This window comes from Scylla paramamosain, chromosome 40 (assembly GCF_035594125.1).
Source record: "Scylla paramamosain isolate STU-SP2022 chromosome 40, ASM3559412v1, whole genome shotgun sequence".
NCBI lineage: Eukaryota > Metazoa > Arthropoda > Malacostraca > Decapoda > Portunidae > Scylla > Scylla paramamosain.
Genome location: NC_087190.1, coordinates 4063115 through 4089584, shown reverse-complemented (window position 1 = coordinate 4089584; position 26470 = coordinate 4063115). Strand labels below are relative to the sequence as shown.

Here is a 26470-nt window from a genome sequence, read left to right as displayed (position 1 = left end):
CCTCTGTATACAAGCCAAAAAGGGTTGGTGACAAAATACAGCCTTGCCTAACTCCTCTCTCACTGTTTACCCAGTATGTCTCTATATTTCCTAGTTTGTATCTAGCTCTTGTATCCACATACATACTTTCCACTACGTTATCTTTACACTCAACCCAGTTTTTTCCAAGACTCTACCTAGCATTTCTCTATTCACTCTATCATAAACTTTCTCTACGTCTAGAAAACCAAGTACAATTTACTACCATCTTTCTTCTTTCTTTCAATAATTTAATTCACCACAAACAAGTTAACTTCTGCTCTTCTGTCCACACCTTACAGGAGCCCTTACAGGAGCCACTTACATAATCAAGATCAGGATCAAGATCAGAGGTGGTCGTGGTCTTGAGATAGAAGGGTGCATAAACATATCGCACTGCCCATTTCTTGCCTATTACCGTGAGTACCGAGGCTGCCAGAGGGTGTTCTTGTGTGTGGTGAGTCCTGCCGTCACCGGAAGAACAGGAGGGAGCTGTTACAAGCCTTGGTCGCTAGCTGTGGTGGGACCATGTGGTGATATGCCTCCTCCTCTTCTTGTGACCTTTGCTTGGCTGTGTTGGGACATGTGGTGGTGCCTCCACTTCTCCCTTCTGCTGTGACTTTTAGCTAGCCGTGGTCTTCTCACCTGGTTATAATCGAGGGCTTCTCGGACCCTGACCAGGATTGCCTGGTCGTGGACTGTGTTCCCGTGGAATCCAGCCCCAAAACCAGCCCCAACCTTAGTAAAAAAAAAAAAAAAAAAAAAATGCAGAAAAGAGCCTAAAACTTGCCCCTCAGAAGTGTGTTTGTTTGGTACTCAAGGTGGCACTAGTGGAGGCCCCCGGCTGGCTGGGCCGCGTAAGGCAGGTCAGAGCTATCCCTAATCTATCCTCGCTAGACCTGCTAACATTGCAAGGAAAATGCACAATTGGCAACTCCGACCTGCCGGACGCGGTCCAGCCAGCTGGGGACCCCACGTCTCCACTAGTGCCCTCATGATGACTGGCAAAGGTATAACATAAAGAGATAACATATTTGTAATGCAATGTACCTAACTTTTTTTTATCTACGTAATGCACAATTCATACTTATAGGTTACTTTCAATGCTGGGGGTTTTTTTTTTCGTGCATTACTTGGCTAGATCCAATAACTCAGAAAGCTCATGGTCATAAGCATTACTGTAAATGCCCTTTCTAAAAAGGGAGGGTATATTCTCTTGGTTTGAAGTCATTGCAAAACATTATTTCTGTACATGAATGCACACACATGCAACGTGTTCTCCAAACTTGTGTTACATTCTGTCTCTAAGTTTATTTTTTATTAAGTTCATTTGTTTGTGAGAAAACCTATTCAATGGAGGCATTGCTCATAGGGAGTGCAAACATTGAGAGAGCAAGCTACCCCACCTCTTTACAATCCCTCTCCCCTGAGGCATCCTGGTGGCTGTGAACAATCATCCAGAATTTTTCATTGCCATCTGACACCTCTCTGGCTAGCTGACAGTTTCAAGTCTTAAGTCTTTACCACTGTTCATCCAGCTGGCTGATGTCCCTTGAATGTTTTAGAAGGAATGTCAGCTCTGAAGAGGCTGAATGAGGGATGGATCTTGGAAGACATAGCATGACCAACAGGTCAATTAATCATCCCAAGGGATGTCAATAGGATGTGACCTCAGTAGGAGGTCAGGCTGAGGCCTTAATGAGGTCACAGTCCTGTCATGATAGTCCTTATTGAGTATTATCACTATCAGGTGCTAATGTATTAAATGTTTTTAAAATTTGAACCTAATCAGCCCAATTTGCAAAAACAGCCAACCCGTGACTATTGTTTTTCCCCTGCCAACTCTGACCAGAAACAGCCCAATTGGACTGGTAAACTCAACACACTTGAGATAGAATTATGTAAAAAGGATTAAGTTTGATAAATTTTCAGTTCCCTGCTCATTTCAAGTTGGTGGACAAAAATATTTTTTTCTGGCAGATTTCATCAGGTTTAAATTAATCCACTAACTGTTTCTTCGGCAAATCAGGTTTTTTCTTGGAACTGCTTATCTGTGATCAAAACAACTTATGGATTGATACAAAACATGCCAAAATTGACCAGAATAATATTTTCATCCTCGCAGATAACACATGCATGATGATATCACTGTTAACCACCCCCCCTCAGAAAGTAACAATTTGTGAAAAGAACAAGTAATCAATTAATGCAAAACATGCCTAATGCTGCCAGAAGAAAAATATTTATTTCTTCAAAAAGACGCAATAATGCACTTTGATCACTCACTATGGAATGTTCCACTGGTGTCATGCCACAGAACTATTAGATATTAAGCCAAATTTATACAAACCTAATCTAACTGAACCTAAACTAAGCTAACTTAACTAAACCTAACCTAATCTAGTCACCATCAAGCCATGAATGGTTTAAAAAAAAAACCTTACTGTCCTGATGAGACTTAGGATTCATATGGAATGTTTCTTGACTTGACCACCTCCATGACTTACCTTTCTTTTTGCTACTGGGAGTGCGTGACGTGTTGAGTAGTTGGGTCAGAATCATACTTTAGTGAAATGTTACCTGCCAAGTTGTCGAGTTGGAATTGTTCTTTGATTGGAATATTTCCTGTACATATTTCCTGCCTTCAGCACCATTTTATTACTCTCTGCCAGCCCTCACAATTTATAGAAGTTAACGACATCGAATAATGAGTTAGAGGTTTTACTGTAGCATATATTTTTATGTAGTATATATTTTTATCATTAGTCATTTTTTAATACTTTGTTGTCTTATACGCCCAGCAGATAATGGTGCACTTTTATTTTAGTTAATGTTTTCACAGGTTAGACTGGCTGGAAGATGTGGGCTTAGTTAATGAAGAATTGCAAAATTCTGGTTCCATTGTTATATTGCTCATACTTGTTGAGAAATAATTTTTATTGATTTGATTTTATATTGTGATACAGATAGCTTCCTTATATATGCAGGTGACTTTCAGTTTACAGAAATTTATTTTTAACACAAAATCATGTCAACACAACTTAAAATATACCTATTAAATTTATATGAATTTACATAATGTTTTCACTTTATTATTATGAAAATCCATGTAAATGAATCACGGGGAAATTGTAAAAAACTGATATAAACCCAAGTGGGGTTCTCCCAATGAACAGATATGGATGTGAAGAATTAAAGAAGAAAATGGTAAAATAAAGGAATAGAGATAAATACTTGGTAAATTAACAGGAAGGTGTTAACTAGTGTTTTAAATATATCTATGGTAGCTTCAGAAACAATTTTATCTGCAAGTAGATTTCACACTAGTCAAATTGGTGATAAATGTACAGAAAAATTTGTTAGCTGAACAAAGAACCTGCTGAAAAGCAAGCCCATTCAAACATAAGTTATAACATGTTCAGTGAACAGGAATAAATTGAGGCAGTAGTGTTCTGTGAAGAGGATGTTCATTATTATTGACATGGTCATTGAAATTGCTTATTGAGATTAGGCAGTAAAACTTTATGAAGTTAAAAGACTGATCCAAAAGCTTTAAAGGAGATGGAACTGCTGAAATCCAAACTGGGCAACAATGAAGAAATAAAAACTATTTAAAACAGTCATCATTAAAAATTATTCTTCATTTCCTCAACAAACCAATCTTCAGGGAAATTAGAGAAGTTATCCTTTGATTTTGATTTGGAGTCCAGTATTACTCCAAAAGGTTTTAAGGAATTATTGGAGTTGATTACTGATTGTTGATTATGGTATCCTGATGTGGAGAACTGGGAGTAAGATAATGAATGCTATTGGTCTAGATAGGATTTGACTCCGTACCCCAATGCTGCCACTAAGCGGAGATCAGCTCAAGATCAGAATTCAAGTGAGTGGCTGCAAGAGATCTACTTGTAGGATCAGGAATGATAGAATAAAGAGGAACCATCAGCATAAGTCATCAAATAGGAAGAAATTCCATACCATATATCACTAATATAAAAAATAAAAAGAAGAGTCCCAAAAACTCTACCAAGGGAACACCAGATGTGACATGAGAGAATGTAACACCCACTCAGGGGCGTTAGACAAGGGTATTTCTTCTTGGTATATTATTACGCCAGGTTATTGACACTCGTTCATTCTTGTGTGTGTTTACTTGTCCCATATGGTGAACGTGAGGGTGAACGGTCCAACTGGAAAAGGACCCTTAATTAATCTCTATGCAATACAAAATTAACATAAGTAACATCACAAAGTCCACATGAAGGCATTAGAGCAACACATTAATGAAATCACTATGCACACGTGTCAAAAAAAATAAAAATAAATTAACAAATACATGATAAATAAACTACTAGCTAACAAGCTATGGTGACTATCCTTACGGTGTAAAGACCCTTCTGGGTCACATAAATCTCACATGAATGTTTGATTACCTAACTATGACAATTTACGTTGAAATATCACAAAAAACACAACATATATGTAACAGTTCTGGGTGTAACGTAAAGTAAATACAACAGGAGAGAATAACAAGCAACAAAGTACTACACTTTCCTGATATATTCCTAAACCTATCACAGATATAATAGAGGAACACTCACCAATCTCTGGCGCTCACAGGGAATAAATCCAACAAGGTGTGTGCGGCTGCTATACCACAAATAGACTGCCGGCTTTACCTCCCTCCCTGAGCTACCTTCCCTCGGTTTACCGCTCAAGGGATTCATACACAAATGAAACACTCATTAGGTAGTTATCATATGAAACGAGCAAATACTATGAAACAAACAAATATGAAACGAGCAATATACAGAAATAATTTGTATAGTGACCACCATCAAACACCATCTGTTACAGAGAAACTAAAGTAATCATCAATACCAACATGCTGGTTCCTGTCAGACAAAAAGTCAGATAACACACACACACACACACACACACACACACACACACACACACACACACACACACACACAAAATAAAAAAAAATAAAAAAGTCTGGTGGAAGACATGAGTTTGGAGTGCTGTTGGATAACCATGGTCTAAACATGTGCTGTGATTGATTACACAAAGATATCACAAAGAAAGAACCAAAGTGTGAAAAGATGGGTTGTAATCACAAAAGAAGACTTAACTTACAGAAGTTAGGAGACAGTGTCAACAAACAATGTTCACCATTGTCCTGCAGAGATTTTGGATAGGATAAAAACATGGGTGTTTCTCTCATGTGTTCCAGGATTTCTAAAGTTTTATGTTAATTCTATAATTTGAATGAATAAACTAAACTTGCAAAAGAAAAAATAGCATTCATCCCAAGGTGACATTACATCCCAAACCTGAGATGCTGTTTGTAGTACATATTTACCTAATTTTGTCACATTTGCTGGTCTCTGCTCAATGATTGTGGCTAGAAATGCTCCTAATATTTTATTACTTGGTTTGATAACATAAATGCTGTAAAAGAATTTTCCAGCATACCGAGTTTTTTTGTGTAAAATCAAATTGGCTGGTGAACCTTGCAGTTTTACCAGGCATTATTTTTGCATGTTTGTTACTCATCTGCCTGGTGGAAGTAAGGATGGAACTTAAGATTCTGGTGCTGATGTGCATTTATAATACCCACTGACCCCCACACCAATTTCATGTTCTTTTCTTAACAAACTTTAGGGAAATGTGCCATCAACAGCTAATGCTGCCACTGCAATAATCACTTGGTCTGAAGCATGCTAAAACATCAACTTATAGCAAGGTAACACAGCTGAAGATCTCTCAAAAGATCACAATGCAATTGTGCCAGACCAGTTGGAGCTCATTGCTCATGTTGCTTCCAAGCAATGGTGTGCTTTGCTTACCCTTATGTCAGAGGCTCTCAGGCTAAATTGTGACATTCAAATTGTAATTGATGACTGGCTAATGTAAGAGTCTAATAATTATTTTTACCACATAGATAAATCAGTTTTTATTTATGTATATATTTATTTACTCTGTGTCTCTTTTAGTTGCAGAGTTAATGATTCTTGAAATTTTAAGAATGTATTTAATATTTTCTGATGTTTAATAATTATGTCCCTCAGCTTCAAGGGGACTCATGAATCTAAGCTGTTTTCACATTGTGTTTACAGTTTGGCACTAACAGTGCCATTTCTGATGCAGTATGAATATGCTATATAGAAGTAAATAGAGTGAGATGTTAATTTTGCTTTGTAAAATTGTTGACGAGTTATATAGTATATATACACGTATATATTCTGTATAGAGTGGGTGTTCCCTGTTAGTAACTTCTTAAAATCTCCAAAATTGTAGTGCATACTCCAGGATGTAGCATTGTTAAAGTGTAAAATGTGGTAGTAATATGTCTCCACACCCCCTCAGGTGCAGTGCTGGCTATCCCTCCTGTACCCAAGCTGGAGGTGACGTGGTTGGCCTAGTGCAGCAGGTGCAACTTAACCAGAGATAGTGCAGCAGGCACAGCACACAGCTCACCTAGGAGGTATCACTCTGTCCCTCTCACAGCCATGCCACAGAATGAACACATTGAGCTTCATCGGAAGCGTCATGGCCGCCGCCTTGACTATGAGGAACGCAAGAGAAAGAAGGAGGCAAGGGCTGGCCATGAACGATCGGCCAAGGCACAGAAGCTGTTCGGTTTGAAGGCCAAGCTTTACAATAAACAGAGGCGCAATGAGAAGATCCAGATGAAGAAGACCATCAAAGCCCATGAAGAGAAGATGACTCGACAGAAAGACAGGGAGGGGGTGCCAGAGGGGGCCGTGCCGTCCTACCTGCTGGACCGTGAAGGACAGTCCCGTGCTAAGGTCCTCTCCAACATGATCAAGCAGAAGCGGAAGGAAAAGGCAGGCAAGTGGGATGTCCCAATCCCTAAGGTCAGGGCACAGTCTGAAGCTGAGGTATTTCGGGTTATCAAGTCTGGCAAGCGCAAATCCAAAGCGTGGAAGCGCATGGTCACCAAAGTTACCTTTGTTGGGGACCAGTTCACCCGCAAGCCACCCAAATTTGAGAGGTTCATCCGTCCCATGGCTCTACGTTTCAAAAAAGCACATGTGACTCATCCAGAGCTGAAGGCCACATTCTGCCTCCCTATTATTGGTGTCAAGAAGAACCCAAGCTCCACCATGTACACTTCCCTTGGCGTCATCACTAAGGGCACCGTCATCGAGGTGAACATTAGTGAACTGGGACTCGTGACACAGAGCGGCAAGGTGGTGTGGGGCAAGTATGCTCAGGTGACCAATAACCCAGAAAATGATGGGTGTATTAATGCTGTACTACTAGTGTGAGGGAAAGCCACAGTAAAGGCTCCCTCTTCTCAGCAGTCTTGTGTGCAGTGATGAGTTGGGGATTCTGTTGCCTGTGCCTTTAAATCTATTTTGAAATAAAGTTCTAATGGAATTTTTGAATTATTACTAGGCCTACTGGATCAGCTTAGTAAAATTATGCATGGGAGGACAATCAGGCCACAAATTTTGAGGCTTAGCTAGGAAATATTGCCTGTGTTTCTTGTGCATTGTAAAAGAAGACCAAAAGGGCCAGAGTGAACTAGGAATCCTTTCCCAGTACATAAACTCATAGCACTTCCATGGGTATGAGGATGGCCAGAAGCTTGTAATAAATTTCACTGGTTATTGCAACATTTGGTACTGTACATAACAATTATTTTTTTATTTATTTAGTTTTATTTGTTTATTTATATTATTATTATTATTATTATTATTATTATTATTATTATTATTATTATTATTATTATTATTGTTATTGTTATTGTTATTATTTCATTTTTATGTGTGTTATAGATAATCTGCATGAAAATAATGAGTCTAAATTAATAGAGATCATCATGAAAAAAGAAAAGATTGTAAATTGATGCTATCCACAGGTGCAGGAAATAATGAATCCAACAGAAATAAGGACAGAATAACAAAGTAATTTATATGGGCCGCACAGGAGTGAGGCTCGAAGGAGCTAGGGTCAGAGAAACAAGACTCAAAGTAAGGGTCTTGACTTGCCTTGAGTCAACATTACTGTAAATAGAACAAGCATATCAATACACGTAATTGAGGGGAAATAACCTTAAATCACATTACTATGTGGTTGTTAAGGTAAATAAATGTAGGATTACTTATTTTAGTAATTTTTACACTGAAATGATTGCATGAGTTGATAAAAGGAGTGTCCAGCTCTCTCATTCAGGTCTTTTTGAGTTGCACAGATGTCTGGGCAATGGGACAAGACTGCTCGGCCCAAGCAGTCAGTCACCAAGGCATCATGAAAGTTCACAGGCTAAAGGAATAGTGTTCCAGGGTGGACCACCAAGAGACCTGCAATACATACTGAACCACACATCTGAGACACACCACCACTCAATATATTACAGCCAGGCAGGACTACTGAGGCTTGCTACTCATAGATGATTACCCTGATAACACCATTGGCCAGTAGGCAGGATACGTAGGATGGCATTACAAGGCATGATGTCCACTAAACCCATGTGAGTTCCACATCAGTACTCACTACCTCCTCACAGTTTTCTTGTTGAATTGTAGAATAAGAGTTACAGTTGAGCAATAATAATATCACAAAGCTCAGAAGAACTTTAAAGCAGAATGATATTTATTGCTGAATACCTGACTTTCAAGTCATTGCAAATGTTGCGTGCAAATGTATCACCCAGGTATTCTTGGCAGAATAAAATAGAGATGTGACTACAAAAACAGTTTATGAAAAAAAAAAAATCCCTTTACGGAAATTTATGTTCACTTCTTGTTCAATACCTTAAAAACCCAATTCCTCTATCCGTCAACTGTACATTATCATTTTTCATATATATATATATATATATATATATATATATATATATATATATATATATATATATATATATATATATATATATATATATATATATATATAAAGGTAGAGTGGTGTCACTGAGTGAAGGAAAGGACAGCTGTAGAATCTTGTGAACAATAATGAAAGGACTCGTCTACTGTGAATCACAAGTTTAAGTGGAGGAAGTAATGCCTGATGAGAGAGAGAGAGAGAATAAACCCAACATTTATGTCTGCCTGTTTGTTAGACACTCTTTTTGTCACCTCATCATACACATACAACTCGCGTCTCATATTTATTTTGTCATCTTGCAGCATCATGGTTGTGACTAGGGTTTCATCCTTCCTAATGTTATCAATAAGTGTAAAAAGATGACTAATAATTAAGTCGCTTGAATTATGAATTTCAGGTTTCACTCTATTGTTCTTTCGAGCTGCATCATGAAGGGTATTATTATTGTGCACATTCCATTTGTATGACGGAAGAGAAGGTGGAAGTCGTCGAATGTTGACCTGCAGTGACACGGGAATTCCATTTCCAGGAAGTCGTACATGACTGCGAGCACCAGTAACATATGGCCTGCCCAAGTAAGTAAGGTCTTCATATTCTTCCAGGGGTGCTGTCCTTCAAAAACTGTATACCTTTCTGGCGACACAGCCTGTTGTTCTACGAGAAGAGCTCAGCAAGGCTCATGCATAGATCTTCAGTTAGGGCTGAAACTACTCACACACCTCACATCGGGATAGTGAAGTTCTACTTGTAAGGATACCGTGCTAACTACTGTTCTATAGATTGTGTGTGTGTGTGTGTGTGTGTGTGTGTGTATATATATATATATATATATATATATATATATATATATATATATATATATAGAGAGAGAGAGAGAGAGAGAGAGAGAGAGAGAGAGAGAGAGACCTATTTGCAGTTTCTGACTTGACTGGGTTGTAAAATGTAAGGGTAGTGCATGCTTTTAAGCTATTTTTATGTTATTGATATTTCCTTTAAAAAAAAAAATCCTTAACGAAGCCAATTTCCTTAGATTTCGCATTTCCTTAAAAATTTCCATGTGGGACCCAAATTTCCTTAAAATAAGGAAATTTCCTTGACAGTGGAAACACTGAGTGACTGGCTGAGTCAGAGCCATAGCCTTTCCCAACCACCAGATAATCCTCTGACACGACCCGAATCCAACAAAGTTATGAGGCGTCCCTTGCCTGGTGACTGAAGAGTTGATGAAGGACTGGGTTGGGGAGGAGGGTGTCATTTTAGTGTTATTAGATTAATATTGGAATACCATTAACGTTTTCATCTGAAGGTCAGATTAGGTTTGGTTAGATTCATTCAGTTCAATACCTACTGATTTTAAATTACGGATACCACGATTGAAAAAAAAAATCCAGAAATAAGCAGTTATTATTTTGAAATTATTGGGAATTAGGTTATTTCAATAATCCCCGAAGAGTATTTTTGTTGGATTAACAATGTTTTTCTTGTTAAAAAGAAGCTCGTCGTCGAACTCGAATAGTGTCGAACATTCCTCTTACATCCTGACGCCTGCTGACAGTACCGTAGAAAAGTCGGGAGCCGCCCGGCCCTTCACAACACAACACTGGCTGGACGAGCGCAGATAAATAAACTGAGTGTATATATGTCAAGTGAAGTGTACTGGTGACAAAGAAGACAAAAATACAAAGAGGTACTGAGAGACGATACAAAGCAATACAAATCATAAGGACAAGGAGAGTCGACTAGTATACGAGTGTCGCTGGTGAGGGCAGTCAGCTTGTCAGTTATCCAGTCTTGCGCTTGGCCTGGAACCCTACAGATGGGCTTTACTTAATTACTTTGGTAAATTTAAATAAGTGCACCCGTCTAACATTTTGGACGAAACTACATTTTTTCTAGTAAGTTTTGATGTGCTTTGAATGAATCTAGTAACCGTTTCCGCCGCAATCAGCTTTATTATACTCCCCTCCCCACAACACTCCAAGTAAACCAATGATTTGCAACGAATACAAGCAGAGATTCATCCAGAAACACCAAAATTTACCAGAAAAATATACTTTTGTTCTAACGCATGACCAAAAAAAAATTCAAAAAAGCTTAACTAAATCTAACCTAACCTAATCTAAACTAAACCTAAGCTAACTAAACCGAACTAAACCAAATTAACCTAACTAGAATAACTAGACCTAATTTAACATACCTACTGGTTCTCTGGTACTTCAACACTGGAGTCCTCAGTGGGAAGAACTGGAGGGGGCTAAACTTCATAATTGCTGTGAAATTTTCTTATCACTGTGAAGTAATTGCACTCAGCCCCTGCACTGATGGCCATATTATTAAGTTCCCTCTTCCCCGTCCCATCCCCAACCTCACCTGCGGGGCTGGAATATTTGAGAACAACCCCGTCCCCCTTCCCACAACCGGGACTCACCACGGTGGCCAAGATTAATGTTGGTAGTCCCTTCAAGCCAGTAATTCTGAGAAATGAGACAATGAATGCATTTTTCTCTTACATTTTCATTAATATACATTATATAATGTAAAATAATGCATAAAGTTGATGATCTACAAGTAAATAGCATATAAAAATCTGAGATATGTTGGTGACCTCAAAGATCAGTCACGGAGTCCCAGAGGCTGGCTAGGCCTACCGGTATGAGTTGCCAGTTATGCTGTGTTGGGTGATTTATGCATTTATATACTTTTGTCTAATGTTTACCAGTCACGCTGTCTATGGGAGCAAGACGTTTCGCAGCAAATGACACTTCGCCTCGCCACTGCGAACTCGCCCAATGAACCAGCGGGACTGAGGCGAACCGTCCTAGTAAAACATTAAAACATTAAGAAAAGAATGAATAAAATACATGTATTCATGCCGTCCACACATTAGAATGGGCAGTATATTCCCGCACATTTGCGCAAAAGCATCTTTGCCAGTTCTATGTCCCTTGTCGAGGTTCTCATGTATTCTTCCCATGCATCAAATAATCTACCATGCATGCGTTTATATTTTTTTCTTTGGTACCTTGACAGTGTGCCTTCACTTATGTATTGTGCCTCCACACTGACTGTTGCTGCTTCCTCAGCCAGTAGTTCTGCTAGCAGATAGAGTGGTAGCTTAGATTTACCTGCTCTTCTATTTAAAGCACTGTGCCAGCTCTCGCAGTCATTATTAGTTCTAGTTGTGTGGAAGAATGCTGACCAAGTTTGTGGGGGGAAAGTGGTACTCAAAATCCACTGTGAGGAAATGTATTCTAATAAGTCTGCCAAGGGATTGGTAACTGCACTATCTTTCAGATAATTAAACGGGTATAATATGCTCAGCTGGTAACATGGGGAGGGCAAACAGCTTTCTTATGTACGTGTGGGTGGGTGGGTCTTTCTGATATGCAACTTGTAGGCCAAGTTGCTGCACTTTCCGCCACACTGCTTGCGACCAGTGAAAGGTACAGCCTCGCATTCTGATGTTTGGAAATTCTTGACGTACTGCCTTCCATGCAGCTGCCTCAAAATCCATTACGAATTCTTTAACTGACAGCTGTAAAAAAAAGGATTTTATGGTCTTAAATATACACTGATAATCTTCATATCTTCGACCACTCATTAAAATAAATAAAAGTGGAACTTGCTTGGTGAGAGTCCCGTTTGTAATAATGTGACATAATGTAACATGTGAATCACCATTATTATGCTAACATGGAAACAAATGTAATTATCTAAATTAATATTTATACATATTCGTATCGAAATGTAAAAGTTGGAGAAATGTACTGCGAACTTTCCCAAACATTTGCTGCGAACTGTCATTCCCGCTTCTGAAGCGTACATGAGGCGAAGTGTCATTTGCTGCGAACCGTCTTGCTCCCCTGTCTATCACATTTTGTCACACACACTGCTGGCAAGTGTGTGTGTGTGTGTGTGTGTGTGTGTGTGTGTGTGTGTGTGTGTGTGTGTGTGTGTGTGTGTGTGTGTTCTTTGAGGAGCTGCACACCATCATCTGGTATGATGTTCCCCACACTCTCTCTCTCTCTCTCTCTCTCTCTCTCTCTCTCTCTCTCTCTCTCTCTCTCTCTCTCTCTCTCTCTCTCTCTCTCTCTCTCTCTCTCTCTCTCTCTCTCTCTCTCTCTCTCTCTCTCTCTCTCTCTCTCTCTCCAGGCAAGATCAAGATATGATCACATTTATGTCTCTAGATGGGCATAGTGTGTGTGTGTTTGTGTGTGTGTCTGTCTGTCTGTCTGTCTGTCTGTCTGTCTGTCTGTGTAGTATCAAAGAAAATGCATACCATTCTCTCTTTCTCTGGCAATTCGTACCAGCAGCGGGAGGCCGCACTGCCGCGGGGATATGTTTGCAATCACATGGGAACAGCAGCGTCTTCAAGATTACAAATGTATCCATTTAAGCAAAGTCTGAAATGTCATGTCATTCATTATTTTTTTTCAAGTTTATAAATGCATTACCTTCTATAAAAAACAAATCAATAGGTGTATTGTTGCCAAAAATATATGAAGGGAAGGTGAAGGTGCCTTGTCTCTCATCCTGCTGATTCAACACTTCTTTTACCCCCCATCCTGCCCCCCATCACTGCATTTTGAAATGTGTCCACGGGGATGGTGGAGATTAATAATACTACAAACAGCCAAGGAAAGGGAACAGGAAGGGGAATGGGGAATTTAATAATACGAGTACAGCCGTATGCCATCTTCCAAGGTTGATTTAAAATCAAGTTCCTGTCTCCCGCCTTACAGAATACAGCCTGCCTATTGGCTGATTTTTTAAAATATTTTTTTGATTGACTGAGGCATTGTTTCACATGTGCTAATGAAATCCCCGCCACTACCTCCCTTCCTCCCCTACAATGCCTCCTCTCCTTTACCCCTCTTTACTCCTCTTCCTCCTGACACTGCCTGCAGACCATCATGGTACAAGGTAACCTGGGTATGCAGAGAAAACAATAAATTTGATAAAAATTAATATCTCAGGAATGAACAGTTTGTGCCAGTAAAGATATATACCACTGTGTTACATGTGATCCAAGTACTTCACTGAGTTTTTTGTATGTGTGTGTGTTTACCTAGTTGTGCTTTATAATAATAATAATAATAATAATAATAATAATAATAATAATAATAAATGGTTTATTCTTTAGGCCATTAACAAACTGAAAATGTACAGAGGGGATGTGGAAATATTGAACATTTATCCTAAAGCTAAGTCTAATCTAGAAGGGAAATACTAGTAATTGATGGCTCACACCATGGTGGGAACTGCACTGAGTTTGTACCGGTCCGTGCGCGGCGCCTTTAGGGGCGTTATCTTGTTGTGGTGTCTGGTGGCATGGACCAGGCGAGGCGCGTCAGGCGGCAAAAATGGGAAAAGAGCTATGCTCGTGCTGTCCCATCTCCATATCTTTTAATATCCAACTTAGCCTTGAATCCATGTATACTTTCTGCATTTACTATCTCCTCATCCAGACTGTTCCATACATCAATACTTCTATATGGGAAACTATACTTTTTGACATCTCTTTTACAAGCACTCCTCTTCAGCCTCTTTCCATGTCCTCTAGTGTCCCGTGTATCCCAGACCATTAAGTCGCTCCTGTCCACCTCTACTCCCTCATATGCTTTATATATATCGCAATCAAGTCTCCCCTTTCCCTCCTCTTTTCCAATGTTGGTAGATGTACCCTTGCCAGTCTCTCTTCATATGACAAGTCCCTGATACTTGGTACCATTTTCGTAGCTGCTCTCTGAACTCTCTCCAACTTCCTTATATCCTTTTTCTTGTGTGTGTGTGTGTGTGTGTGTGTGATGGGTGTGCTTATATAATAATACCCATACTTTTGTTCCTATTGTGTAATTTCATACACTGGATGTATTTATGGTGGATCTCTGCTGTCCCCAGGCTGCTTCTCATCCTATTTCCTGGATTGGCAATTGGAGTGTGTTTGTATTGTAGCTATGTATCCTGGTGTGAAGGGTTTGTCAGGCACTGTTAGTGACCACTTATTCAGCTTTTTTTTTTTTTTTTTTTTTTTTTTTTTTTTTTTTTTTTTTTTCTTTCTTTTTTTTTAAGCTATCTGATACTATGCCCTTCAGGTTTCTTATCCATTTTGGAGCAGCATTAAAGAGGTGTGTGTGAAATTGTGGTGGACAATGGTCTTCACTCTCTGGGACATGCCCTATGCTCTCTTGTGGCATAATTGTCCATGTCATGGATGGTTTTTGACCTGTAGGCCCATGTTAGGCACCAGTTGCTCTAGGATTTTCTAGATGTATGTGATGGTGTACTGCTTTCACCATCTCTCGTCTCTGCAGAGAGCCTCAATGTACAATTTAGTTTATTGTAATCTGTAAATGTAGTTTAAATGTGGAAAATAAAAAAGAATAATATTAAAATCATCCACACACCACAAGAGCAGCTCAACTTACTGTGAGTGTGTGGCAAGTCAGGTCTACTGGTGACAAAGGAGACAGGAGTACAAAGAGGGGCTGAGGGAAGGGCTAATATGTCAACCATAATTGGGTTTGTATCTGTTTTTCACCTTTCTACTATTTGTTGAGATAAGAACAAGTAGCCTATAGAAATGCCAAGGAAATATAGTGCAAACCCTATATTCTTTTGTCCCATCACTGTAAGTGTGACACTTGCTGCTTCCTGTGGTTAACGTGACACCGGGTTCAGCCGCACAGGCATGTGGTTGTTGGTAGTGTTGCACGAAGGGACAAACATATCCCTTTGTGTTATGTCACATGTAGATTCTGTATATTTCATTCTCATTTGTTCATCAGCCAATCAGCAATCATTTATCACAAATTTTGAATATGAATTTGTATAAGCTGTAAAGGCACAAGCAGTCTAGCATCTGCCTTTGTGCGAGGTTCCCATGCTTTGTGCAACCTTTGTCATTTATCACTTGAAGAAGTCATTCAAAACCCATTCTCCACCTAATGGTAAGTCTAACATTAGCATTCATTGATGAAATTAGATTAGATCACTTCAAGTCATGATAAGTTATGTTAGGTCAGGTTAGCTTAGGTTAATTTAGGTTAGGTTACATTAGATTAGGTTAGGTTGAGTAAGATGTTAATTTGAAGTTTTGCAAGGAATTGATGGCCATTACAGTGGAGTGAGGGTGGACCAGCATGATGTGTTGAGACTGGTGCAGCAGAGTGCAATTGTGTTTGGCTGCCAGTGCACCATCCCTCGTTTTCATTTCTACTTTCTTTATAATAGGGATTAATTAAGTTCATTTTTCTGCTTAATATTTAATGCTTTTCAGGTGACTTTTTTTTTTTACTAGTGTAAGCCCTGGAAATTGTATTTTCTTATATTCATCAGTGTGATACAGAATAAGAAAAACTCAAGAAACACTATCTGCTTTTTAAAAAGCATCATATTTTGGGAAGAAAAAAATTGAACTTGGTCTGAAAAACAGATCCAGTTATGATCAACCGAGAGAAGACACAAACCAATACAATTCACAAGGGTGAGGAGGAGAGTCAACTGGTATATTATGAGTCGTGCGCTAGTGAGGTTAAGCCAATCAGTCAGTCCAGCACTTATCCCAGTGTGTGGATGATATGCTTACCTACATAGAAGTGTTTATTTGGTTTTGGATGGTGGGGAAGTAAAAAAAAAATGTTTTAAGGATTATGGAATAACCTTATCTTAGTTATTTCAAGACACTGACTTTATTTTTGGACAAAACTGTAGTGTTTTTTGAGATTGTGATCCTCACAATGAAGAGATCAGCTGTAAAATTAAAGAACTGCATTAAACCTAACATAAACATAAACATAACATAATCTAACCTAACCAAGACCTAAGGTAAAATCTCCAGTGTGATTTCAATATTAGCTAAAGTTCCTTATTTTATGACCACATCCAGTATTTGCATGCAAGCCTTCCATTCCTCACAACTCCTTATATCTGTCATACTTAGATTTAAACACAGGTATTGAAGGAGCTGAAATTAATTATTCCTTCCAGTTACTGGTTCCACTTGTGAATGGTTTCCCTTGAGGGTAGTTCCCCAGTGGTAGGTACAGCCAGCTTGTATCTGTGTCCCCTCAGGCTGGTGGTGCTGAAGCTGAAGAACCTGGTACAGGAGACATCATCTTGACCATGGATGAGCTTGTATTTTTTTTTTTTTTTTTTTTTTTTTTTTTTTTTTTTTTTTAATGTAGGAAGGACACTGACCGAGGACAACAAATATCCAATAAAAAAAATGCCCACTGAAATGCCAGTCCCATAAAAGGGTCCGAAGTGGTTGTCAAAAATTGAAGGATAAGTGTCTTGAAACCTCCCTCTTGAAGGAATTCAAGTCATAGGAAGTTGGAAATACAGAAGCAGGCAGGGAGTTCCAGAGTTTACCAGAGAAAGGGATGAATGATTGAGAATACTGGTTAACTCTTGCGTTAGAGAGGTGGACAGAATAGGGGTGAGAGAAAGAAGAAAGTCTTGTGCAGTGAGGCCACGGAAGGAGGGGAGGCATGCAGTTAGCAAGATCAGAAGAGCAGTTAGCATGAAAATAGCGGTAGAAGACAGCTAGATATGCAACATTGCGGCGGTGAGAGAGAGTCTGAAGACAGTCAGTTAGAGAAGAGGAGTTGATGAGATGAAAAGCTTTTGATTCCACCCTGTCTAGAAGAGCAGTATGAGTGGAACCCCACCAGACATGTGAAGCATACTCCATACATGGATGGATAAGGCCCTTGTAAAGAGTTAGCAGCTGGGAGGGTGAGGAAAACTGGCGGAGATGTCTCAGAACGCCTAACTTCATAGAAGCTGTTTTAGCTAGAGATGAGATGTGAAGTTTCCAGTTCAGATTATAAGTAAAGGACAGAACGAAGATGTTCAGTGTAGAAGAGGGGGACAGTTGAATGTCATTGGAGAAGAGGGGATAGTTGTGTAGAAGGTTGTGTCGAGTTGATAGATGGAGGAACTGAGTTTTTGAGGCATTGAACAATACCAAGTTTACTCTGCCCCAATCAGAAATTTTAGAAAGATCAGAAGTCATGCATTTTGTGGCTTCCCTGCATGAAATGTTTACTTCCTGAAGGGTTGGACATCTGTGAAAAGATGTGGAAAAGTGCAGGGGTGGTATCATCAGAGTAGGAGTGGATAGGACAAGAAGTTTGGTGTAGAAGATCATTAATGAATCATAAGAAGAGAGTGGGTGACAGGACAGAACCATGAGGAACACCACTGTTAATAGATTTAGGAGAAGAACAGTGACCGTCAACCACAGCAGCAATAGAAAGATCAGAAAGGAAACTTGAGATGAAGTTACAGAGAGAAAGATAGAAGCCGTACGAGAGTAGTTTGGAAATCAAAGCTTTGTGCCAGACTCTATTAAAAGCTTTTTATATGTCCAAGGCAACAGCAAAAGTTTCACCAAAATCTCTAAAAGAGGATGACCAAGACTCAGTAAGGAAAGCCAGATCACCAGTAGAGCAGCCTTGACAGAACCCATACTGGCGATCAGATAGAAGGTTGTGAAGTGATAGATGTTTCAGAATCTTCCTGTTGAGGATAGATTGAAAAACTTTAGATAGGCAGGAAATTAAAGCAATAGGATGGTAGTTTGAGGGATTAGAACGGTCACCCTTTTTAGGAAAAGGCTGAATGTAGGCAAACTTCCAACAAGAAGAAAAGGTAGATGTTGACAGACAGAGCTGAAAGAGTTTGACTAGGCAGGGTGCAAGCACGGAGGCACAGTTTCAGAGAACAATAGGAGGGACCCCATTAGGTCCATAAGCCATCCGAGGGTTTAGGCCAGCAAGGGCATGGAAAATATCGTTGCGAAGAATTTTCATAGGTAGCATGAAGTAGTCAGAGGGTGGAGGAGAGGGAGGAACAAGCCCAGAATCATCCAAGGTAGAGCTTTTAGCAAAGGTTTGAGTGAGAGTTCAGCTTTAGAAATAGATGTGATAGCAGTGGTGCCATCTGGTTGAAATAAAGGAGGGAAAGAAGAAGAAGCAAAGTTAATAGAGATATTTTTGGCTAGATGCCAGAAGTCATGAGGAGAGTTAGATCTTGAAAGGTTTTGACACTTTCTGTTAATGAAGGAAATTTTGGCTAGTTGGAGAACAGACTTGGCATGGTTCCAGGCAGAAATATAAAGTGCATGAGATTCTGGCGATGGAAGGCTTAAGTACCTTTTGTGGGCCACCTCTCTATCATGTATAGCATGAGAACAAGCTGTGTTAAACCAAGGTTTGGAAGGTTTAGGTCGAGAAAAGGAGTGAGGAATGTACACCTCCATGCCAGACACTATCACATCTGTTATGTGCTCAGCACACAAAGACGGGTCTCTGACACGGAAGCAGTAGTCATTCCAAGGAAAATCAGCAAAATACCTCCTCAGGTCCCCCCAACTAGCAGAGGCAAAACGCCAGAGGCACCTTCGCTTAGGGGGATCCTGAGGAGGGATTGGAGCAATAGGACAAGATACAGATATGAGATTGTGATCAGAGGAGCCCAACAGAGAAGAAAGGGTGACAGCATAAGCAGAAGGATTAGAGGTCAGGAAAAGGTCAAGAATGTTGGGCTTATCTCCAAGACGGTCAGGAATACAAGTAGGGTGTTGCACCAATTGCTCTAGGTCATGGAGGATAGCAAAGTTGAAGGCTAGTTCACCAGGATGGTCAGTGAAGGGAGAAGAAAGTCAAAGCTGCTGGTGAACATTGAAGTCTCCAAGAATGGAGATCTCTGCAAAAGGGAAGAGGGTCAGAATGTGCTCCACTTTGGAAGTTAAGCAGTCAAAGAATTTCTTATAATCAGAGGAGTTAGGTGAGAGGTATACAGCACAGATAAATTTAGTTTGAGAGTGACTCTGTAGTCGTAGCCAGATGGTGAAAAACTCGGAAGATTCAAGAGCGTGGGCACGAGAGTAGGTTAAGTCATTGCACACATAAATGCAACATCCAGCTTTGGATTGAAAATGAGGATAGAGAAAGTAGGAGGGAACAGAAAAGGGGCTACTGTCAGTTGCCTCAGACACCTGAGTTTCAGTGAGGAAAAGAAGATGAGGTTTAGAAGAGGAGAGGTGGTGTTCTACAAATTGAAAATTAGATCTTAGACTGCGAATGTTGCAGAAGTTAATGAAGGAATAATTGAGGGGGGTGTTAAGTCACTTAGGGTCGTCGACAGAAAGGCAGTCCGACCTGGGGACATTTATTGTTCCCTCCCCAGATGGGGACTCCGAGGCTGGTGTAGGAGTCGCCATAATAATTTTGAAATTTTTGAGTGAAGGGTGTGTGCGTTATTAGGTGCTTGTAGTTTTGTGTGTAGGAAGAAAGTTGTCTTTAGAGGGCAGGCTGTGACTGCCCCCTTGTGTTGTGAGACACAAAGGGAAACATTCAGTGGGGTCACAGCTGGGTTTAAAAAGTTCACAGCATCCCCTGAACAGTGCTTTAGACCTCACTGGGAATAATTATCGTTTCGGCAGGTGTCTACTGCCCTCTTCTATACTTTGATGACCCAACTCTGATGCCTGTCTTCCAGTGTCTGCAGACCTACATTGTATCTAATAGACAGAGTGTATTGTAAACTATAGTTTAAATGTGGAGAATTATTAAAAAGGGATGATTTTGAAATAACATTTTCATTGGAGGGTTAGGTTAGGTTAGGCTTAGATTTATTCAATTCATTTAATTTTCTTGCTGATCCCTTCATTGATCATGACTTGAAAAAGCATCATATTTTGCTGAGAAATAAATAGTATACACCTAGAAATCAGAAGGTGAAGATAATTTCCATAATCAACAAAAAAAAAAAAAAAAAAAAAAAATATATATATATATATATATATATATATATATATATATATATATATATATATATATATATATATATATATATATATATATATATATATATATATATATATATATATAAGGGCAAAAAAATGATGTTACTGACAGTGATTATCCTGTGTCTAGAAAAATTGATCTGCTTCTTCAGCATGATTAAAGTTTTACTGAATTTAATAACTATATAAAGCTGCTTTTTCATGCATTAGATACTCACATTTTTCTATTGATTATCCAGCACATAGCAGCCAAGAGCCTGTTGGATAATATGTCATTATCCCTTAGATACCAACAGCACACACAAACTCAGGATTGACTAGTGATTATTATGATAGTATTATATACAGATAATAATAATAATAATAATAGTACTGATAATAATAATGTATTGCAGGTTTTTGTTCTTTATACTAATAAAGGCTAACTAACTAACAATATTAAAAACATCGTCTAGATTAGGCAACTCACTCTGTGTACAAGCCAAATATGCTCTGCAGTATCTGGCAAAAAGACATATAGTGCATCTTGCTGAATAATGTAGTATCACAAAGACAGGTAATGTTTTAATACAGTTGAATTGCTGCCAGATAGAGTTGCATGATGGATAAGGGAGAGATGCTGTACATGGCAGAGCTGTATTCATATATTCCATGTTGTTGCATATATATGACTTTGTGATGAGCAAGAGAAGTGTACAAAAGCTGCCCTTGCTGTGTCTTGAGCAATGGAGGGTAGGAAGCTGACTGTCAGGTCTTAGTGTCTGCTGTCCTACTGATCATTGTTATTATGTTGAATTCATAATGTTTTAGGTATTAATTGTTACAGTGATACATAATGTTCTTGAATTTTATTTATAAGCTGTATATGTAATTCCTCATTAATATCCTATGATAATTAGATACCCAAGAGTGGATGAAAAATATCCTCAACATGGCAACATCCACCATTATAATTTTCCTGCCATAATGGAAACTTGTCAATCCCTGATGCATTAATATTCACATATCCTGTAACATCCTATAACATTTCTGACTTGGAAGGACCTAATACTTCCTTTCTGAAAATGGCATTCCTCACATGATATATTGTGCACAATGCTAGTTACTTTTAAAGGACTCCACTGATAGATTTTTCATGATTTGCTTCTCAGGACTCCCTAAGGCATTCTGGTGGCCAGTGTTGGCGTCCCATCCTGTTTCTGTAGCCATGGAGGCTCTGGAGGCACTCATCAGCAAGGCAGATGTGAGTTCAGACCTTTACATTGCAATTGTAATGTACAATTTACCAACAAACTGAACATGTAGACCTTCACACACTGAAAGACATCCTACAGCAAGTCAGCAGCACCACACAACACTGTCACAATGTGTCAGGAGGATAGCAGGGCCACCTTAATGTGTCACCTTTTCTGTTTCAGACTTCCTTCTACAAATGTTTTAAATTATCTTTTTTTCCTGTTTTCTGTTTTCAACCAGAAATTACTAGTTTCTGGCACACTTGCTTTATCTAGTGTCACTAGGGACCATGTATGGTACTGGAGGAGTTAGGATAAGAATGACAGCAATCACATGAAAAACAGTGATAATATCATATGCTTTATGTCAAACTAAAGTACAAACATAGGAGTTAAGATTCTTCTTACCCTTTAAGAAATTGAATCAACACACTTTACACCAATACTTTGAGCCCATGTTATTTTAATATAGATGCATGAATGAAAATCAGTTTAAAACCATCAGGGTATGCCTTGAGTGGCCGGGGTTTTTTTTTTTTTTTTTTTTTTTTTTTTTTTAAGAAGAAAGGTATCTGTGATGTAAATCCAATGACAGCAATGCCCAAACCTCTTACTAAATGTAGCATGTTCAGGGTTTGTGGTCAAGTATTAAACTGCTGTGATTGCTCATATAATCAAGCCTCTCTAGTCTTGTAATGTTTATGTAGTGATTTTTCCCATCATATATCTTAATCTTACCAGGAGGAGGCAGTAGACACCTGCCAAAATGATAATTACTCCCAGTGAGGTCTAAAGCACTTTTCAGGGGGTGCTGTGAACTTATCATTAAACCCAGCTGTGACCTCACTGAACGTTTCCCTTTGTGTCTCACAACACAAGGGGGTAGTCACAGCCTGCCCTCTAAAGACAACTCTCTTCCTCCACACAAAACTACAAGCACCTAATAACACACACACCCTTCACTCAAAAATTTTAAAATCATGGCGACTCCTATACCAGCCTCGGAGTCCCCATCTGGGGAGGGGACCATAAATGTTCCCAGGTCGGACTGCCTTTCTGTCGATGACCCTAAGTGTCTTGACACCCCCCTCAACTTTTTCTTCATTAACTTCTGCGACATTCGCGGTCTAAGATCTAATTTTCAATCTGTAGAACACCACCTCTCCTCTTTTAAACCTCATCTTCTTTTCCTCACTGAAACTCAGGTGTCTGAGGCAACTGACAGTAGCCCCTTTTCTGTTCCCTCCTACTTTCTCTATCCTCATTTTCGATCCAAAGCTGGATGCTGCGTTTATGTGCGCAATGACTTAACCTGCTCTCGTGCCCATGCTCTTGAATCTTCCGAGTTTTCCACCATCTGGCTACGACTACAGAGTCATTCTCATACTAAATTTATCTGTGCTGTATACCTCTCTCCTAACTCCTCTGACTATAAGAAATTCTTTGACTACTTAACTTCCAAAGTGGAGCACATTCTTCCCTGACCCTCTTCCCTTTTGCAGAGATCTCCATTCTTGGAGACTTCAATGTTCACCACCAGCTTTGGCTTTCCTCTCCCTTCACTGACCATCCTGGTGAACTAGCCTACAACTTTGCTATCCTCCATGACCTAGAGCAATTGGTGCAACATCCTACTCGTATTCCTGACCGTCTTGAAGATACGCCCAACATTCTTGACCTTTTCCTGACCTCTAATCCTTCTGCTTATGCTGTCATCCTTTCTTCTCCGTTGGGCTCCTCCGATCACAATTTCATATCTTTATCTTGTCCTATCACTCCAATCCCTCCTCAGGATCCCCCTAAGCGAAGGTGCCTCTGGCGTTTTGCCTCTGCTAGTTGGGGGGACCTGAGGAGGTATTTTGCTGATTTTCCTTGGAATGACTACTGCTTCCGTGTCAGAGACCCATCTTTGTGTGCTGAGCGCATAACAGAGGTGATAGTGTCTGGCATGGAGGCGTACATTCCTCACTCTTTTTCTCGTCCTAAACCTTCTAAACCTTGGTTTAACACAGCTTGTTCTCGTGCTATACATGATAGAGAGGTGGCCCACAAAAGGTACTTAAGCCTTCCATCACCAGAATATCATGCACTTTATATTTCTGCCCGGAACCATGCCAAGTCTGTTCTCCAACTACCCAAAAACTCCTTCATTAACAGAAAATGTCAAAACCTTTCAAGATCTAACTCCCCTCATGATTTCTGGCATCTAGCCAAAAATATCTCCAATAACTTTGCTTCTTCTTCTTTCCCTCCTCTACTTCAACCAGATGGCACCACTGCTATCACATCTATTTCTAAAGCTGAACTCTTTGCTCAAACCTTTGCTAAAAACTCTACCTTGGACGATTCTGGGCTTGTTCCTCCCTCTCCTCCACCCTCTGACTACTTCATGCCACCTATTAAAATTCTTCGCAATGATGTTTTCCATGCCCTTGCTGGCCTAAACCCTCGGAAGGCTTATGGACCTGATGGGGTCCCTCCTATTGTTCTCCGAAACTGTGCCTCCGTGCTTGCACCTTGTCTAGTCAAACTCTTTCATCTCTGTCTGTCAACATCTACCTTTCCTTCTTGCTGGAAGTTTGCCTACATTCAACCTGTTCCTAAAAAAGGTGACCGCTCTAATCCCTCAAACTACCATCCTATTGCTTTAATTTCCTGCTTATCTAAAGTTTTTTAATCTATCCTTAACAGGAAGATTCTTAAACATTCATCACTTCACAACCTTCTATCTGATCACCAGTATGGGTTCCGTCAAGGCCGCTCTACTGGTGATCTTCTGGCTTTACTTACTGAGTCTTGGTCATCCTCTTTTAGAGATTTTGGTGAAACTTTTGCTGTTGCCTTGGACATATCAAAAGCCTTTGATAGAGTCTGGCACAAAGCTTTGATTTCCAAACTACCCTCCTACGGTTTCTATCCTTCTCTCTGTAACTTCATCTCAAGTTTCCTTTCTGACCGTTCTATTGCTGCTGTGGTAGACGGTCACTGTTCTTCTCCTAAATCTATTAACGGTGGTGTTCCTCAGGGTTCTGTCCTGTCACACACTCTCTTCTTATTATTCATTAATGATCTTTTAAACCAAACTTCTTGTCCTATCCACTCCTACGCTGATGATACCACCCTGCACTTTTCCACGTCTTTTCATAGACGTTCAACCCTTCAGGAGGTAAACATATCACGCAGGGAAGCCACAGAACGCCTGACTTCTGATCTTTCTAAAATTTCTGATTGGGGCAGAGCAAACTTGGTATTGTTCAATGTCTCAAAAACTCAATTCCTCCATCTATCAACTCGACACAACCTTCTACACAACTATCCCCTCTTCTTCAATGACACTCAACTGTCCCCCCTCTTCTACACTGAACATCCTCGGTCTGTCCTTTAATTATAATCTGAACTGGAAACTTCACATCTCATCTCTAGCTAAAACAGCTTCTATGAAGTTAGGTGTTCTGAGACGTCTCCGCCAGTTTTTCTCACCCCCCCAGCTGCTAACTCTGTACAAGGGCCTTATCCGTCCATGTGTGGAGTATGCTTCACATGTCTGGGGGGGGGTTCCACTCATACTGCTCTTCTAGACAGGGTGGAATCAAAAGCTTTTTGTCTCATCAACTCCTCTCCTCTAACTGACTGTCTTCAGCCTCTCTCTCACCGCCGCAATGTTGCATATCTAGCTGTCTTCTACCGCTATTTTCATGCTAACTGCTCTTACGATCTTGCTAACTGCATGCCTCCCCTCCTTCCGTGGCCTCACTGCACAAGACTTTCTTCTTTCTCTCACCCCTATTCTGTCCACCTCTCTAATGCAAGAGTTAACCAGTATTCTCAATCAATCATCCCTTTCTCTGGTAAACTCTGGAACTCCCTGCCTGCTTCTGTATTTCCACCTTCCTATGACTTGAATTCCTTCAAGAGGGAGGTTTCAAGACACTTATCCACCAATTTTTGACCACTGTTTTGACCCTTTTATGGGACTGGCATTTCAGTGGGCATTTTTTTTTTATTAGATTTTTGTTGCCCTTGGCCAGTATCCTTCCTACTTAAAAAAAAAAAAAAATCTTCATGGTTTGCTTCTTTTCAGTTTTTTTTTTTTTTCTAGTGATTGCTAGCAAGGTACTATTTCTATTACAAAGTGATGGTGATGACACAGCCCTCAGTCAAACCCTCAACACACACACACACACACACACACCATAATGTAGTGGTCAGCACTTGGCTTACAACTGAGAAGGCTCAATTTTGAGTCCTGGACATGGGAAAACAAATGGGTGAGCCTTTCAATGTGTAGCCCCTGTTCACCCAACAGCAAGAAGGTACGGGATGTAACCTAAGGGGTTATGGTCTTGCTGTCCTGGTGTGTGGTGTGTCAGTGATCTCAGTCCTACTCAAAGATTGGTCGCTATGAGCTCTGAGCTCTTTCCATAGGGGAACAGCTGGCTGGGTGATCAGCAGACAACTGTAGGTGAATGACACACACACACACACACACACATGATGGATGAAAAAATAGAAGTGACAAGGGAGGAGGGGAGTGATCATCCTG

At 39.8% G+C, this 26470-nt stretch overlaps 2 protein-coding genes across 5 annotated transcripts in view; both read left to right on the top strand.

Moving 5' to 3' along the window:
• The first annotated feature begins 320 nt into the window (after positions 1 to 320).
• LOC135092732 (ribosome biogenesis protein NSA2 homolog) lies at positions 321 to 7428 on the top strand. 4 transcript variants are annotated; one of them, XM_063991383.1, is made up of 2 exons: positions 321 to 437; positions 6391 to 7428. In XM_063991383.1, exon 2 carries the CDS (start codon positions 6534 to 6536, stop codon positions 7314 to 7316), a length of 783 nt encoding a protein of 260 aa, XP_063847453.1. In that variant the 5' UTR covers positions 321 to 437; positions 6391 to 6533; the 3' UTR covers positions 7317 to 7428. The 4 variants fall into 4 exon arrangements, with proteins under 4 accessions (XP_063847453.1, XP_063847455.1, XP_063847456.1 ...); XM_063991385.1 differs by having other exon boundaries at positions 372 to 475; XM_063991386.1 differs by lacking the exon at positions 321 to 437 and adding an exon at positions 520 to 538.
• A 1963-nt stretch (positions 7429 to 9391) lies between these two features.
• Positions 9392 to 26470, top strand: part of LOC135092551 (uncharacterized) — a 148994-nt gene continuing 131915 nt past the window's right edge. The window contains exons 1-2 of the mRNA XM_063991167.1: positions 9392 to 9452; positions 21844 to 21935. Of these exons, the coding sequence (XP_063847237.1) occupies positions 9440 to 9452; positions 21844 to 21935 (105 nt within the window). The 5' untranslated portion in view covers positions 9392 to 9439. The remainder of the gene's footprint in view (positions 9453 to 21843; positions 21936 to 26470) is intronic.

What these genes read in the sequence shown, in the direction of transcription:
- LOC135092732 (XM_063991383.1), top strand. Translation starts at nt 6,534, where the DNA reads ATGCCACAGAATGAACACATTGAGCTTCATCGGAAGCGTCATGGCCGC.